Source organism: Schistocerca nitens, chromosome 3 (assembly GCF_023898315.1).
Source record: "Schistocerca nitens isolate TAMUIC-IGC-003100 chromosome 3, iqSchNite1.1, whole genome shotgun sequence".
In the NCBI taxonomy this organism is placed as follows: domain Eukaryota; kingdom Metazoa; phylum Arthropoda; class Insecta; order Orthoptera; family Acrididae; genus Schistocerca; species Schistocerca nitens.
In genome coordinates this window covers 945,382,565-945,399,262 of record NC_064616.1, presented here as the reverse complement: position 1 = coordinate 945,399,262, position 16,698 = coordinate 945,382,565, and the positions used below count along the sequence as shown (strand labels likewise).

General features: G+C 43.3%; 1 protein-coding gene across 1 annotated transcript in view; it reads right to left on the bottom strand.

The window, feature by feature from the left end:
• The window catches only part of LOC126249498 (uncharacterized), a 983,368-nt gene that overhangs the window by 182,468 nt on the left and 784,202 nt on the right, over positions 1–16,698 (bottom strand). Inside the window, exon 8 of the mRNA XM_049951150.1 lies at positions 13,200–13,405. Coding sequence (XP_049807107.1) covers positions 13,200–13,405 — 206 coding nt within the window. The remainder of the gene's footprint in view (positions 1–13,199; positions 13,406–16,698) is intronic.

Genomic DNA, 16,698 nt, shown 5'->3' with positions numbered 1-16,698 from the left:
GCCCCCAGTATTGTGTCTTTTTCTTGTCATTCTGATGTTGCTTGGATTAGCGTGTGTGAGTTTGCAAATGTATTAAAAATGGAGTTACAACACTACGAAACCGGTATGAAAATAAACAAATGTTTGTTGTTGCTTGGTTAAAAACCGAAACAAAAAGAATCCCTCTTTCATTTCCTAATGTGTGTATAATTTAGTATTACGCTTGTGATCATTGAAGCCGAATGTGGATAACTTGCTCTGAAGCAGTAAGCTAACGGTTTTTTTATGTTAGGAAAGGACACAAGTAGCCTAAAGTTCAAATATAGGCGTTTGCAGAATTCGTCAATGATGGTTTTTTTGGGTATAAAAAGTGAAATGTATATGACGTAAATACACATTGCAAATTTTTGTTGCGTAGCACATGGTAAGACAACCAAACGAATCGCGAGATTTTGAAATTTTTGACCTGCAGAATTCTGTTTAAAGGAGAAGCGTCCGATGATAGTTCCCTTCATTTGATATCAGCAGCTCGTAGGTTCCTATAAGTGCCCCATATCTCTGTTTCTTTGGACTAAGAAATAATAATTCCAATAAAAGAAGCTTTGTCTTATTATACAGCTTATCATATGTCTATGTAGATTTTAGTATAACAGTATGTGAACAGCAAAACAACTCACGCATTAGGAAAGCATATAGGGTGCATGGACTACAATACTTTATATAGTATGATATAGCGATATACAGGGTGTTACAAAAGGCACGGCCAAACTTTCAGGAAACATTCCTCACACACAATTAAAGAAAAGATATTATGTGGACATGTGTCCGGAAACGCTTAATTTCCATGTTAGAGCTCATTTTAGTTTCGTTAGTATGTATTGTACTTCCTCGATTCTGATGATCAAATTGTACATTTTCACAATCAACATGTGTGGGCTGACGAGAATCTGCACGCAATTGTGCAATCACGTCATCAACACAGAATTTCTGTGAACGTTTGGGCAGGCATTGTTGGTGACGTCTTGATTGGGCCCCATGTTCTTCCACCTACGCTCAATTGAGCACGTTATCATGATTTCATACGGGATACTCGACTTGTGCTGCGAGAACATGTGGAGCTCCTGCACATTTCAGTCGAAGTGGTCGTACGCTTCTCAACAACAGATTCGGTGACCGATGGATTGGTAGAGGCGGACCAGTTCCATGGCCTCCACGCTCTCCTGACCTCAACCCTCTTGACTTTCATTTATGGGGGCATTTAAAAGCTCTTGTCTACGCAAACCCGGTACTCAATGTAGAGACTCTTCTTGCTTGTATTGTGGACGGCTGTGATACAATACGCCATTCTCTAGGGCTGCATTAGCGTATCAGGGATTACATGCGACGGAGGGTGGATGAATGTATCCTCGCTAACGGAGGACATTTTGAACATTTCCTGTAACAAAGTGTTTGAAGTCACGCTGGTACGTTCTGTTGCTGTGTGTTTCCATTCCATGATTAATGTGATTTGAAGAGAAGTAATAAAATGAGCTCTAACATGGAAAGTAAGCGTTTCCGGACACATGTCCACATAACATATTTTCTTTCTTTGTGTGTGAGAAATGTTTCCTGAAAGTTTGGCCGTACCTTTTTGTAACACCCTGCATAGTTTATCATATTTTGTAAGACATAAACATACTATTTTGCAGTGTTATGAATAAATTCAATTCAGCTATATACTCAATAGATCGTTAAGCTCATAAAATACTATTTTTTTGAGTCTATGCTGTTACTGATTGGGAATTTTGTAGCCCAACAGTGGGGATGTGCTTCGTAATCAACGCAAAAACAGTATACAAAAGGTCTTCAAAAACTAAATTACTCATTATTATGGCGGGCCAAGTAACGTTTATTGAATTTTGCACTATTCTTCAGACTGACACTGGCACATGACATTGTTTTTCAGCATAGTCACCAAGTCTCTGTTAACTCCGGCCGGAACGTTCAACGAATCGTTCAGTTCATCGACAATAGAAATCCGCTCCTTGGTCACGGAGCCACTCGTGAACTGCTGTGTGAATATCCGCCGGTTGGAAAATCTCTTTCCTCCTAGATATTCTTTAAGATTATCGAAAAAGATGGAAATCGCATGCTGCAAGAACTGGACTGTATGGCGAATGTTTCCAAAACTCCCATCGAAAACATCAAAGCGAAGCTCGTGTTATGCACAGCATGTGGGGTATTGGATTGTCGCGCAGGAGAACAAACCCTCTGCTTAATTTTTCACGCCTCTTGTTCTTCATGGAGATGCGTACGTGTGCAGGTGACAGAGATCGCAAAACCCAGCGTGAGCACAATTTGCTATACTGCAGACCATCCTGGACGGTGGAATGAACGCTGCCTATTGAGACGCGCGTCTGCTGAGCAATGTCGTCGGTAGCCACTCTGCGATTGGTGCCAATGAGTTGGTCGATTGCCAGGACGTTGTCAACTGCGGTAGATGTCAGTGGTCTTCCTTCCTGATCAGCATCGCTCTCTTGTTCAAACTATTGGTGACTACGGCTGAACGCGACCTTGCATCTGGTCCATTTACCGGCATGATGTCACGGTGAATCACTGGCCAAATTAGAAGTCTTGCCCACAACAATCATACTGCCTCGCGCACTTCGATTCTGGAGTACGTTTCCATTTGCCACGCCATTTCATTCGCACAATGTGATGCACTGTACCGCAGCAAAACTGTGTCTGCAGGGAAACCAGAACACGTACTCTCTTCTGCTTGTTACGCAATGGCCTAAGCACGCGACGACACGTGTAACTTACTTTCTCAAGTCCCTTCGTATCTAAGGAGACAGCAAAGGAAGTCGGCTCAGGACAAAAGATCTGCTCCTTTTCCCACCTTCCTTTGTTCCGCAGCACAGCAGCGCCGCACACAAACGATTGAAACTCTGCTACAAAACAGAGTGCTGGATGTTACCCTTTCTTACAACTTCCAACAGAGAAGATGGTATTTTACTCGTCGTGAACTGAAACTTATATAAATTAAAATCGTCTTACTTACATTCATGTTTAGTCAACGTGTCGGCAGGAAGGGCCCCGGGGGGAAGAAACCGGTGCGGAAAAATAGAGTAGCGTACGGACGCAGGATTCGACCCAGAGCAGGCGCTGCCAGCCGACGCAGGGAAGCTTAGGAATTACATCAGCATACTGAGAAAAAATCTGACACTTTCAGGTCAGATTCCCATAGTGAACGATGAAAGACTGATAAAAAAATCTCTGTGTTGTCATTTCAATGGAAGTTGAGAACAACTGGTTGCTTGAAATTGAAATAGGTCTTCAGAAACCTGCTATCACATGGTGACACGGTCGGCGCTAGATATCCGTTCATAAAACTTGTGGCGAATCATAAATCTGTGGACAAACTGAGAATTAGAGGCAACAAAATCTTGATAGAATTACGGAAGAAAAATTTCAGCGAGAAGATAAAGAGATTTTGAGAGAAAAAAATGCGCACTCTTCAGCTATATAGGATCAATGGCGTACATCAGCTGGGCATAACGAAGTAATATTTTTCGAGTGGCACATACACATTTACATAATTATACACTACGGAAGCCACGGTACAGTTCATATCAGAGAGTACTTCCCATGTATTCTACTGATTTTCTGCCCTGTTCCAGTGCTCTCCATACGCGATGAGAAAAATTACAGTCTATATGCCTATGTAAGTGCTCTCATCCTTCTTATCTTATAAACATAATCCCTGCGCGAGATATGATTGTGGCAGCATAATCGTCGCAGTCTTCTTCAAGTATATGTTCTCTAATTTTGTCCAGCAAGGCTTTGCGAGAATCACCTCGTATTTCTTGCAAGTATTGCGTTCAACCTCCCCGAAAACTTCTATTGCACTTTCAGAAGGGCTACACCGTCAAGTTATGACCCTAACAGCAGGTCTCTGAATTTTTTCGACCTCTGTTAGCATGCCTACTTTTTAAGGACTCCAAGCACTGGCGCAATACAAAAAATGGTTCAAATGGCTCTGAGCACTATGGGACTTAACTTCTGAGGTCATCAGTCCCCTAGAACTTAGAACTACTTAAACCTAACTAACCTAAGGACATCACACACATCCATGCCCGAAGCAGGATTCGAACCTGCGACCGTAGCGGTCGTGCGGTTCCAGACTGCAGCGCCTAGAACCGCTCGGACACACTTGCCAGCTGGCGCAATACATTACAATTGGTTGCAATAGTGCCTTGCATGCCATTTCATTTTTATTGCGTTTTTCCACAATATTCCACCGAATTTACGTCTTCCATTCGGTTTCCCTAATACTGATTCCACGCGATCGTCCAATTTCGTATACCTTCTTGATATTACACCTGTTGTACCCCAGAATGAATTCAGCATGGAAAGCTAAATTTTTTAAAGTTTATACCTAACGAGCTCCAGAGGTACGCAGAACAGCTCGGAGCCACTGTGCCAGTCGATATGTCAAGAAGCAAAAGAGCAAATACCACAAAAAACCTTGTAATAGTGCAGCATGAAGTAGCGCGCCGTAACTCCAACCACCAGAGCGCCACTGCAATAGTCAAACACTGCAAAAAGTTCAGAGCTCGACAACCCAGAAAATTATCAAGCCACCAAAATGAGGCAGGGAACGATGACGAGTCCAGTAAACGGGGCAAACTCGCTCATCCACCATCCACTGTGTAATAGGTGTGGACTCTGCTGCTTAAATAACTGGGCTTTCGGAGCGCTCATACACATTCAGTCACGCCGCTATTCTGTGGGTGCCACCAGTACCATAGATAATGGCAGTCTACTGAGTTTCATTGAAACACCGACAAGCTGATCGACTATAGTCTGCGTGTCACCTGACCTCGACTCCGAGATGTAACTACCCGGATGCAAGCCGCTTGCTGCCGGCCCTCCTTCCATCGTTCTGTACAGCGCAGATGGCTAACTCACCTAAGCACACGTCAGAACGATTGCGAGAGGGCTGAGGTGTAGAGCTGCCCTGTACTGTCAGAACATACGGTAATGGACAACACCTACACATCTTCCTCAGTGCTCACTGCACACTCTTTTTTAATTTATTGGCTTTCGGGACGTGCCCGTACAGAAACTCGACAGCTGAATGCCAATTATGATGATATGAACGCAATGACAACACAACACCCAGTCCCCGAGTAGAGTAAAATCTCGTACCTGGCCAGAGATCGAACTCGTGTCCCTTCGCCTATCAATTCACCTCGCTGACCGCGCAGCTACAGAGACTGACTTGGTGCACACCTTGGCGCCAGCCACTGGTCACTGACCTGCTCCAGCAGCGCACAGCGCGGCTCACTGACGAGCCGTGTCAGTGGTTCTCCCTGGCGTGCTCTGAGGCCTGCACGCTGCATCACGCTACGAGGCAGTTACATTACTCTGTGTATCTGATTTGTATAGTACAGACAACCGGTTGCAACAAACTTTAAGTCTTGTTGCAACCAGTTGGCTGTGTTGTTGTTGTGGTCTTCAGTCCAGAGACTGGTTTGATGCAACTCTCCATGCTACTCTATCTTGTGCAAGCTTCTTCATCTCCCAGTACCTACTGCAACCTACATCCTTCTGAATCTGCTTAGTGGATTCATCTCTTGGTCTCCTTCAACGATTTTTACCCTACACGCTACCCTCCAGTACTAAATTGGTGATCCCTTGATGCCTCAGAACATGTCCTACCAAGCGATCCCTTCTTCCAGCCAAGTTGTGGCACACATTCTTCTTCTCCCCAATTCTATTCAGTACCTCCTCATTTGTTATGTGATCTACCCATCTAATCTTCAGCATTTTTCTGTAGCACCACATCTCGAAAGCTTCTATTTTCTTCTTGTCTAAACTACTTACCGTCCATGTTTCACTTTCATACATGGCTACACTCCACACAAATACTTTTAGTAACGACTTCCTGACACTTAAATCTATTCCCGATGGTAATAAACTACTCTTCTTAAGAAACGCCTTCCTTGTCATTGCCAGTCTACATTTTATATCCTCTCTACTTCGACCACCATCAGTTATTTTGCTCCCCAAATAGCAAAACTCATCTCCTACTTTAAGGGTCTCATTTCCTCATCTAATTCTCTCAACACGACCCGATTTAATTCGACTACATTCCATTATCCTCGTTTTTCTTTTGTTGATGTTCACCTTATATCCTTCTTTCAAGACACTGTCCATTCCCTTCAAGTGCTCTTCCAGGTCCTTTGCTGTCTCTGACAGAATTACAAAGTCATCGGCAAACCTCAAAGCTTTTATTTCTTCTCCATGGATTTTAATTCCTACTCTGAATTTTTATTATGTTTCCTTTACTGCTTGTTCAATATACAGATTGAATAACATCGGGGATAAGTTACAGCCCTGTCTCACTCCCTTCCCAACCACCGCTTCTCTTTCATGCCCCTCGACTCGTACAACTGCCGTCTGGTTTCTGTGCAAATTGTAAATAGACTTTCGCTCCCTGTGTTTGACCCCTGCCACCTTCAGAATTTGAAAAAGAGTATTCCAGTCAACAGTGTCAAAAGTTTTCTCTAAAAGTCTACAAATGCTAGAAACGTAGGTTTGCCTTTCCTTAATCTTTCTTCTAAGATAAGTCGTAGGGTCAGTATTGCCTCACGTTTTCCAAAATTTCTACGTAAACCAAAATGATCTTCTCCGAGGTCGGCTTCTACTAGTTTTTCCATTCGTCTGTAAAGAATTCGTGATAGTATTTTGGAGCCGTGACTTATTAAACTGATAGTTCGGTAATTTTCATATCTGTCAACACCTGGTTTCTTTGGGATTGGAATTATGATATTCTTCTTGAAGTGTGAGGGTATTTCGCCTGTCTCAAACATCTTGCTCACAGACGGTAGAATTTTGACAGGCCTGGCTCTCCCAAGGCTATCCGTAGATGTAATGGAGTGTTGTCTACTCACGGGGCCTTACTTCGTCTTAGGTCTTTCAGTGCTCTGTCAAACTCTTCGCGCAGTCTCATGTTTCCCATTTCATCTTCAGCTACGTCCTCTTCCATTTCCATAATATTGTCCTCAAGTATATCACCCTTGTATAGATTCTCTGTATACTCCTTCCACCTTTCTGCTTCGTCTTCTTTGCTTAGGACTGGTTTCCATCTAAGCTCTTGATATTCATACAAGCGGTTCTCTTTTCTCTAAAGGTCTTTAATTTTCCTGTAGGCAGTATCTATTTTACCACTAGCGATATATGCCTCTACATCTTTATATTTGTCCTCTAGCCATCCCTGCTTAGCCATTTTGCACTTCCTATCACTCTCATTTTTAAGACGTTTGTATTCCTTTTTGCCTGTTTCATTTACTGCATTTTTGTATTTTCTCCTTTTATCATTTGAATCCAATATTTCTTCTGTTACCCAAGGGTTTCTACTAGCCCTTGTCTTTTTACCTGCTTGACCCTCTGCTGCTTTTTTTTCAGTTTATCCAGGTAACAACGCCTTAAATTCCCATCTTTTTGCAGTTTCTTCAGTTTTAATTTCATAACCAATAGATTGTGGTCAGAGTCCACATCTGCCACTGGAAATGTCTTAGAATTTAAAACCTGGTTCCTAAATCTCTGCCTTACGATTATATAACCTATCTGAAACCTTCCAGTGTCTCCAGGCCGCTTCCATGTATACAACCTTCTTTCATGATTCTTGAACCAAGTGTTAGCTATGATTAAGTTATGTTCCAGGCGGCTTCCTCTTTCATTTCTTACCCCCATTCCATATTCACCTGCTACTTTTCCTTCTCTTCCTTTTACTACTATCGAATTCCACTCAGCCATGACTATTAAATTTTCGTCTCCCTTCACTATCTGTTAATTTGTTCTATCTCATCATACATTTCATCAATCGCTTCGTCATGTGCGGAGCTAGATGGAATATATACTTGTATTACTGTGGTAGGCGTGGGCTCCGTGTCTACCTTGGCTACAAAAATGCGATCACTATGCTGTTCGTAGTGGCTTACTTGCACTCCTATTTTTTTAATTCATTATTAAACCTACTCCCGCATTACCCCTATTTGATTTTGTATTTATAAACCTGTATTCTTCCTCCTGCTACCGAATTTCACTAATTCCCACTATATCTAACATTAACCTATCCATTTCCATTTTTAAATTTTCTAACCTACCTGCCCGATTAAGGTATCTGACATTCTACGCCCCGACCCGTAGAACGCCAGGTTTCTTTCTCCTGTTAACGACGTCCTCCTGAGTAGTCCCCGCCCTTGGATCTGAATAGGGGACTATTTTACCTGCGGAATATTATACCCAAGAAGACACCATCCTCATTTAACCATACAGCAAAGCTGCATTCCCTCGGAAAAAATTACGGTTGTAGTTTTCCCTTGCTTTCAGCCGTTCGCAGTACCAGCACAGCAAGGCAGTTTTGGTTAATCTTACAAGGCCAGATCAGTCAATCATTCAGACTGTTGCCCCTGCAACTACTGAAAAGACTGCTGGCCCTCTTCAGGAACCACACGTTTGTCTGGCCTCTGAACAGATACCCCTTCATTGGGATTGCCCTACGGTACAGCTATCTGTATCGCTGAGGTGCCGGCCGCGGTGGCCGAGCGGTTCTAGGTGCTTCAGTCCGGAGCCGCGTGACCGCTACTATCGCAGGTTCGAATCCTGCCTCGGGCATGGAAGAGTGTGATATCCTTAGGTTAGTTAGATTTAAGTAGCTCTAAGATGTAGGGGACTGATGACATCAGATGTTAAGTCCCATAGTGCTCAAAGCCATTTGAACCATTTTTATCGCTGAGGCACGCCAGCCTCCCCACCAACGGCAAGGTCCATGGTTCACGGGGGTGCTGTATTATACAAATAATATATCTGTACAGCTGCTGGCCCACAATCATGTTAAAAAAAAGAAAAAAGCCTTCTGTGTGTTCAGAATGAGAATAAAATGTCATTCCAGATATCACTTTGTTACTAGCGACTCCGGGTGTATTACCTGACCATTCCCACATCTCCACTAGGTTCCCTGACCCGTAGAGGCCTTATACTAAGTACTTATAGCATGTGACACGCTCTAAATGTTGGCCATTGCCCACTGATTTTGTAGTCAGATGCTGTGAGGTTCTACGTCTTCGTTATAGGCATGTCATTCATGTATCTACACTTAAAGTTGTCATTCAGGTGTGGTTCCAAGGATTGGTTCTGTGTAGGGGGGGGGGGGGGGGGAGGTCACTGTTTTTCACTGTCGCTCTGTCTCCTGAAGCCCAATAAAAACATACAAATTGCTGTCAACCCACATTTAACCTGTCACAGATGTCTAGGATTTTTTAAAAATAAAAACAAAATGTAGAAAATTTTGTGATTGTTGTTGTTGTGGTCTTCAGTCCTGAGACTGGTTTGATGCAGCTCTCCATGCTACTCTATCCTGTGCAAGCTTCTTCATCTCCCAGTACCTACTGCAACCTACATCCTTCTGAATCTGCTTCGTGTATTGATCTCTTGGTCTCCCTCTACGATTTTTACCCTCCACGCTGCCCTCCAATGCTAAATTTGTGATCCCTTGATGCCTCAAAACATGTCCTACCAACCGATCCCTTCTTCTAGTCAAGTTGTGCCACAAACTTCTCTTCTCCCCAATCCTATTCAATACCTCCTCATTAGTTACGTGATCTACCCACCTTATCTTCAGCATTCTTCTGTAGCACCACATTTCGAAAGCTTCTATTCTCTTCTTCTCCAAACTAGTTATCGTCCATGTCTCACTTCCATACATGCCTACACTCCATACAAATACTTTCAGAAACGACTTCCTGACACCTAAATCTATACTCGATGTTAACAAATTTCTCTTCTTGAGAAACGCTTTCCTTGCCATTGCCAGTCTACATTTTATATCCTCTCTACTTCGACCATCATCGGTTATTTTACTCCCTAAATAGCAAAACTCCTTTACTACTTTAAGTGTCTCATTTCTTAATCTAATTCCCTCAGCATCACCCGACTTAATTTGACTACATTCCATTATCCTCGTTTTGCTTTTGTTGATGTTCATCTTATATCCTCCTTTCAAGACACTGTCCATTCCGTTCAACTGCTCTTCCAAGTCCTTTGCTGTCACTGACAGCCCGCATCTCGTGGTCGTGAGGTAGCGTTCTTGCTTCCCACGCCCGGGTTCCCGGGTTCGATTCCCGGCGGGGTCAGGGATTTTCTCTGCCTCGTGATGGTTGGGTGTTGTGTGATGTCCTTAGGTTAGTTAGGTTTAAGTAGTTCTAAGTTCTAGGGGACTGATGACCATCGATGTTAAGTCCCATAGTGCTCAGAGCCATTTGAACCATTTGTCTCTGACAGAATTACAACGTCATCGGCGAACCTCAAAGTATTTACTTCTTCTCCATGAATTTTAATACCTACTCCGAATTTTTCTTTTGTTTCCTTTACTGCTTGCTCAATATACAGATTGAATAACATCGGGGAGAGGCTACAACCCTGTCTCACTCCTTTCCCAACCACTGCTTCCCTTTCATGCCCCTCGACTCTTATAACTGCCATCTGGTTTCTGTACAAATTGTAAATAGCCTTTCGCTCCCTGTATTTTACCCCTGCCACCTTCAGAATTTGAAAGAGAGTATTCCAGTCAACATTGTCAAAAGCTTTCTCTAAGTCTACAAATGCTAGAAACGTAGGTTTGCCTTTTCTTAATCTTTCTTCCAAGATAAGTCGTAAGGTCAGTATTGCCTCACGTGTTCCAACATTTCTACGGAATCCAAACTGATCTTCCCCGAGGTCGGCTTCTGCAAGTTTTTCCATTCGTCTGTAAAGAATTCGCGTTAGTATTTTGCAGCTGTGACTTATTAAACTTATAGTTCGGTAATTTTCACATCTGTCAACACCTGCTTTCTTTGGGATTGGAATTATTATATTCTTCTTGAAGTCTGAGGGTATTTCGCCTGTCTCATACATCGTGCTCACTAGATGGTAGAGTTTTGTCATGACTGGCTCTCCCGAGGCCATCAGTAGTTCTAGTGGAATGTTGTCTACTCCCGGGGCCTTGTTTCGACTCAGGTCTTTCAGTGCTCTGTCAAACTCTTCACGCAGTATCATATCTCCCATTTCGTCTTCATCTACATCCTCTTCCATTTCCATAATATTGTCCTCGAGTACATCTCCCTTGTATAAACCCTCTACATACTCCTTCCACCTTTCTGCCTTCCCTTCTTTGCTTAGAACTGGGTTTCCATCTGAGCTCTTGATATTCATACAAGTGGTTCTCTTCTCTCCAAAGGTCTCTTTAATTTTCCTGTAGGCAGTATCTATCTTACCCCTAGTGAGACAAGCCTCTACATCCTTACATTTGTCCTCTAGCCATCCCTGCTTAGCCATTTTGCACTTCCTGTCTATTTCATTTTTGAGACGTTTGTATTCCTTTTTGCCTGCTTCATTTACTGCATTTTTATATTTTCTCCTTTCATCAATTAAATTCAATATTTCTTCTGTTACCCAAGGATTTCTATTAGCCCTCGTCTTTTTACCTACTTGATCGTCTGCCGCCTTCACCACTTCATCCCTCAGAGCTACCCATTCTTCTTCTACTGTATTTCTATCCCCCATTCCTGTCAATTGCTCCCTTATGCTCGCCCTGAAACTCTGTACAACCTCTGGTTCTTTCAGTTTATCCAGGTCCCATCTCCTTAAATTCCCACCTTTTTGCAGTTTCTTCAGTTTCAATCTGCAGTTCATAACCAATAGATTGTGGTCAGAATCCACATCTGCCCCAGGAAATGTCTTACAATTTAAAACCTGGTTCCTAAATCTCTGTCTTACCATTATATAATCTATCTGAAACCTGTCAGTATCTCCTGGCTTCTTCCATGTATACAGCCTCCTTTCATGATTCTTGAACCAAGTGTTAGCTATGATTAAGTTATGCTCTGTGCAAAATTCTACAAGGCGGCTTCCTCTTTCATTCATTCCCCCCAATCCATATTCACCTACTATGTTTCCTTCTCTCCCTTTTCCTACTGACGAATTCCAGTCACCCATAACTATTAAATTTTCGTCTCCTTTCACTACCTGAATAATTTCTTTTATCTCGTCATACATTTCATCTATTTCTTCATCATCTGCAGAGCTAGTTGGCATATAAACTTGTACTACTGTAGTAGGCATGGGCTTTGTGTCTATCTTGGCCACAATAATGCGTTCACTATGCTGTTTGTAGTAGCTAACCCGCACTCCTATTTTTTTATTCATTATTAAACCTACTCCTGCATTACCCCTATTTGATTTTGTATTTATAACCCTGTAATCACCTGACCAAAAGTCTTGTTCCTCCTGCCACCGAACTTCACTAATTCCCACTATATCTAACTTTAACCTATCCATTTCTCTTTTCAAATTTTGTAACCTACCTGCCCGATTAAGTGATCTGACATTCCACGCTCCGATCCGTAGAACGCCAGTTTTCTTTCTCCTGATAACGACGTCCTCTTGAGTAGTCCCCGCCCGGAGATCCGAATGGGGGACTATTTTACCTCCGGAATATTCTACCCAAGAGGACGCCATCATCATTTAATCATACAGTAGAGCTGCATGTCCTCGGGAAAAATTACGGCTGTAGTTTCCCCTTGCTTTCAGCCGTTCGCAGTACTAGCACAGCAAGGCCGTTTTGGTTAATGTTACAAGGCCAGATCAGTCAATCATCCAGACTGTTGCCCCTGCAACTACTGAAAAGGCTGCTGCCCCTCTTTTTTGTGATATTATTACAATAATTTGTTTACTTCGGTACTCAGTACAATGTTTTTTTTTCTTTTTCTTTTTTTTTTAAGTGGTCATGACACGCTGCACCCCGCCCCCTCCACTCTTCCTTGGATCCACGCCTGTTGCCACTCGTTACACCAGCTGAAAGTTTTGTCTATTCTTTCCGAATATCCTTACGATCGTTCGGGGACAATACTTCCCTGTACGTAACAGCGTCGTCAGCAAACACTGTTACAATATTAGTGGTCCAGTCTGATAATTCGTTTGTTTACGTTGGGAATATTGGAGGTCCTATTACGCTTCCCAGAGCTACACCCGGTGACAACGTCTCGTTCTTAAAGTCAAATATTTGTAAAGAAAATCACATTTCTGCGAAGAAACGTGGTACGATCGTGTCTCGGTTAGTAGCGGCGTCGTGCTACGCTGTCGAAATGTAGGAAGCCGGAATGTACTTGTGGTTGGGGCCCGTTGGTAATGCGTACCGACGCAGGGGTTGACCCAGAGCAGGCGCTGCCAGCCGAGGCAGTCGTAGAGCTGCGTGAAGTCGGTGCCCTTGCAGGCGCAGTTGGAGCGCAGCTCGGTGCCCAGGATGGCCAGCATGGCGTGCCGGCACTCGCTCGCCGGACCCGCGCACTTCTTCGTCACGCTGTCCACCGCGCACGACTGCTCGTACGTCTCCAGCCGGTTCCTGCAACACACCAACAGACGTGACATTGTGTTGGCTGGCACACCGTTTCGTTATACAGGCAACTGGAGAATACACGGACCAGAAGCCAGGGCTACAGCTAGAAATCTCGAGGGGCTACCGATTACGTCGGCAACCTCTGAACAGTCTTCGGGTGAACAATGCTTACATTTGTAATAATTCTTCGATCTTTGTATCTTGTGTTGCGTAAGACGTAATAAACCGGGTGATCAAAAAGTCAGTATAAATTTGAAAACTTAATAAACCACGGAATAATGTAGATAGAGAGGTAAAAATTGACACACGTGCTTGGAATGACATGGGGTTTTATTAGAACCAAAATGCACGATGGCGCTCCACCCCATATTGCAAGACGCGTGAAAGATCTCTTGCGCGCGTCGTTTAGTGGTGATCGTGTGCTCAGCCGCCACTTTCGTCATGCTTGGCCTCCCAGGTCCCCAGACCTCAGTCAGTGCGATTATTGGCTTTGGGGTTACCTGAAGTCGCAAGTGTATCGTGATCGACCGACATCTCTAGGGATGCTGAAAGACAACATCCGACGCCAATGCCTCACCAAAACTCCGGACATGCTTTACAGTGCTGTTCACAATATTATTCCTCGACTATAGCTATTGTTGAGGAATGATGTTGGACATATTGAGCATTTCCTGTAAAGAACATCATCTTTGCTTTGTCTTACTTTGTTACGCTAATTATTGCTATTCTGATCAGATGAAACGCCATCTGTCGGACATTTTTTGAACTTTTGGTTCTAATGAAACCCCATGTCATTCCAAGCTCGTGTCAATTTGTACCTCTGTATCTACATTATTCCGTGATTTATTCAGTTTTCAAATTTATTCTGACTTTTTGATCACCCGGTACAAGATTCAACAGCTAATAAGGATGAAGTGAGTCGATTCGGGGAGAAAAGAAATTTATTGTCCAGCTCGATAAAAGAAGGGAAAGTGTGGTGGGATTTTTCCTGCTGCGCCAAGGAATAGTGAATGAAGGGCAATGTGGCGAGTAAAATTTGTAGATGGAGTTCAAAGTTTGACTACAGTACGGAGATTAAAGTGGATGTAGATAGCAACAATTAGTCAGAGATGAAGAGGCTTCCAGAGGATGGATTAGGGTGGAGAGGTGCATCAAACCAGCATTTGGACTGAAAACCACGACCACAACAAGAAGGCATTTTATACCGCATTGACATCAAAATGACCTTTATTTTTACTGTGTGTGTGGGGTATGATTCCACTTACTTGTAACTGATAGAACCGAACGCCACCTCATACTTCCACATATGGTTTTTAAGGAAATTGCTCAGTCACTTCATTTTAGGGTGAGGGTTGGTAGGGACACTGAATCCTGGAGGCGTTAGTCGTTACCAGTGACGGTGGTTTGACCGCTCTTGATGTAGCTTAATTTTACGATGGCTTAGATTAGTAGTTGGATTATGTTAGCCTTCCATTGTAGTTAGTATATGTCTTTAACTGTTTCTCAGCACAAGTGTGTTTCTTATAATAAAGGTTGCTATAGATTTATGAGAGCCATATATGATTAGGTGTGGTTTGATAACACGCAGGGTGCGGCGGTAAAGACAGTCCATCTAAACTGTATCCAGAACGAGTAAACACGTATAAGTGTGTATTTTAGCGTACAATGTGGCTGGTTTTCGAAGTACTCAAGTAGTATTTAAGGTTTGTTGCTGCCGAATTATGATACCGACCTTTGCAAAGGCAGTATACAGGGTGTTACAAAAAGGTACGGCCAAACTTTCAGGAAACATTCATCACACACAAATAAAGAAAAGATCTTATGTGGACATGTGTCCGGAAACGCTTAATTTCCATGTTAGAGCTCATTTTAGTTTCGTCAGTATGTTCTTCCACCTACGCTCAATGGAGCACGTTATCGTGATTTCATACGGGATACTCTACCTGTGCTGCTAGAACATGTGCCTTTACAAGTACGACACAACATATGGTTCATGCACGATGGAACTCCTGCACATTTCAGTCGAAGTGGTCGTACGCTTCTCAACAACAGATTCGGTGACCGATGGATTGGTAGAGGCGGACCAATTCCATGGCCTCCACGCTCTCCTGACCTCAACCCTCTTGACTTTCATTTATGGGGGCATTTGAAAGCTCTTGTCTACGCAACCCCGGTACCAAATGTAGAGATTCTTCGTGCTCGTATTGTGGACGGCTGTGATGCAATACGCCATTCTCCAGGGCTGCATCTGCGCATCAGGGATTCCATGCGACGGAGGGTGGATGCATGTATCCTCGCTAACGGAGGACATTTTGAACATTTCCTGTAACAAAATGTTTGAAGTCACGCTGGTACGTTCTGTTGCTGTGTGTTTCCATTCCATGATTAATGTGATTTGAAGAGAAGTAATAAAATGAGCTCTAACATGGAAAGTAAGCGTTTCCGGACACATGTCCACATAACATAAACAAAATGTTGCATAGAAAGACCTATGACTTTCTATAAGACGCGATCAAAAAATTTCCGTTCGAAGGCGGTACAGTCCAGGATCGGTACGTCGATCAGATCGCCTTGAGCACTGAAGCAATCATCCCAACGATGCACTAGGTTGAAGATACCCGTTTTGTAAAACGCCATGTCCTGCTGCGTGAAGAAGTCCATATCCTCGTTCAATAGGAACTGGCCTTTTTGGAGGGACCGAAGGCATGATAATCGCAAGGGGAGAGATAAGGCTATAGGGCGGATGCTCAAGTATCCCCATCTGAGCTGCCGTAACTTCTGCATTGCGAGATTTGCGGTATGCGGACGTGCGTCTTGAGTCGAATCGTCACCAGCACGGAACGTGACGTACCATTCCACAGTGGTGGTTTTCGGTAGATACATTCTTCATTCCCCGATGGATGTTTACCGGTGTTGCTCCTTTGGCAGCCAAGAAATGAATAATAGCACGATGGTCCCGTTTGGACACATTTAGTAATAACGTCGCCATAGATTTATCTCATGCGCGTCGAAAAGACACAAATGCTACACTAATCATTTGCCTAAATGTCAGTACTATATCCACGCATCACAGTCGCGTTACTTTAAGTATACGCTACAGCAACGGCCTCAAACGGAAAATTTTTGATCGCCCCTTACAATTTTCGTAGACATTCTTCACAGATCTGCAACCGATTTCAAAAGTTGCTGTTATGAAGGTCTTGACAGAGCGAAATGTGGTGAACATACTCGTAAATGTACTGGAATGTACTATTCACAGAACAGTCCTTTAGCTGATCCCACTCGCACACTAAAGATGC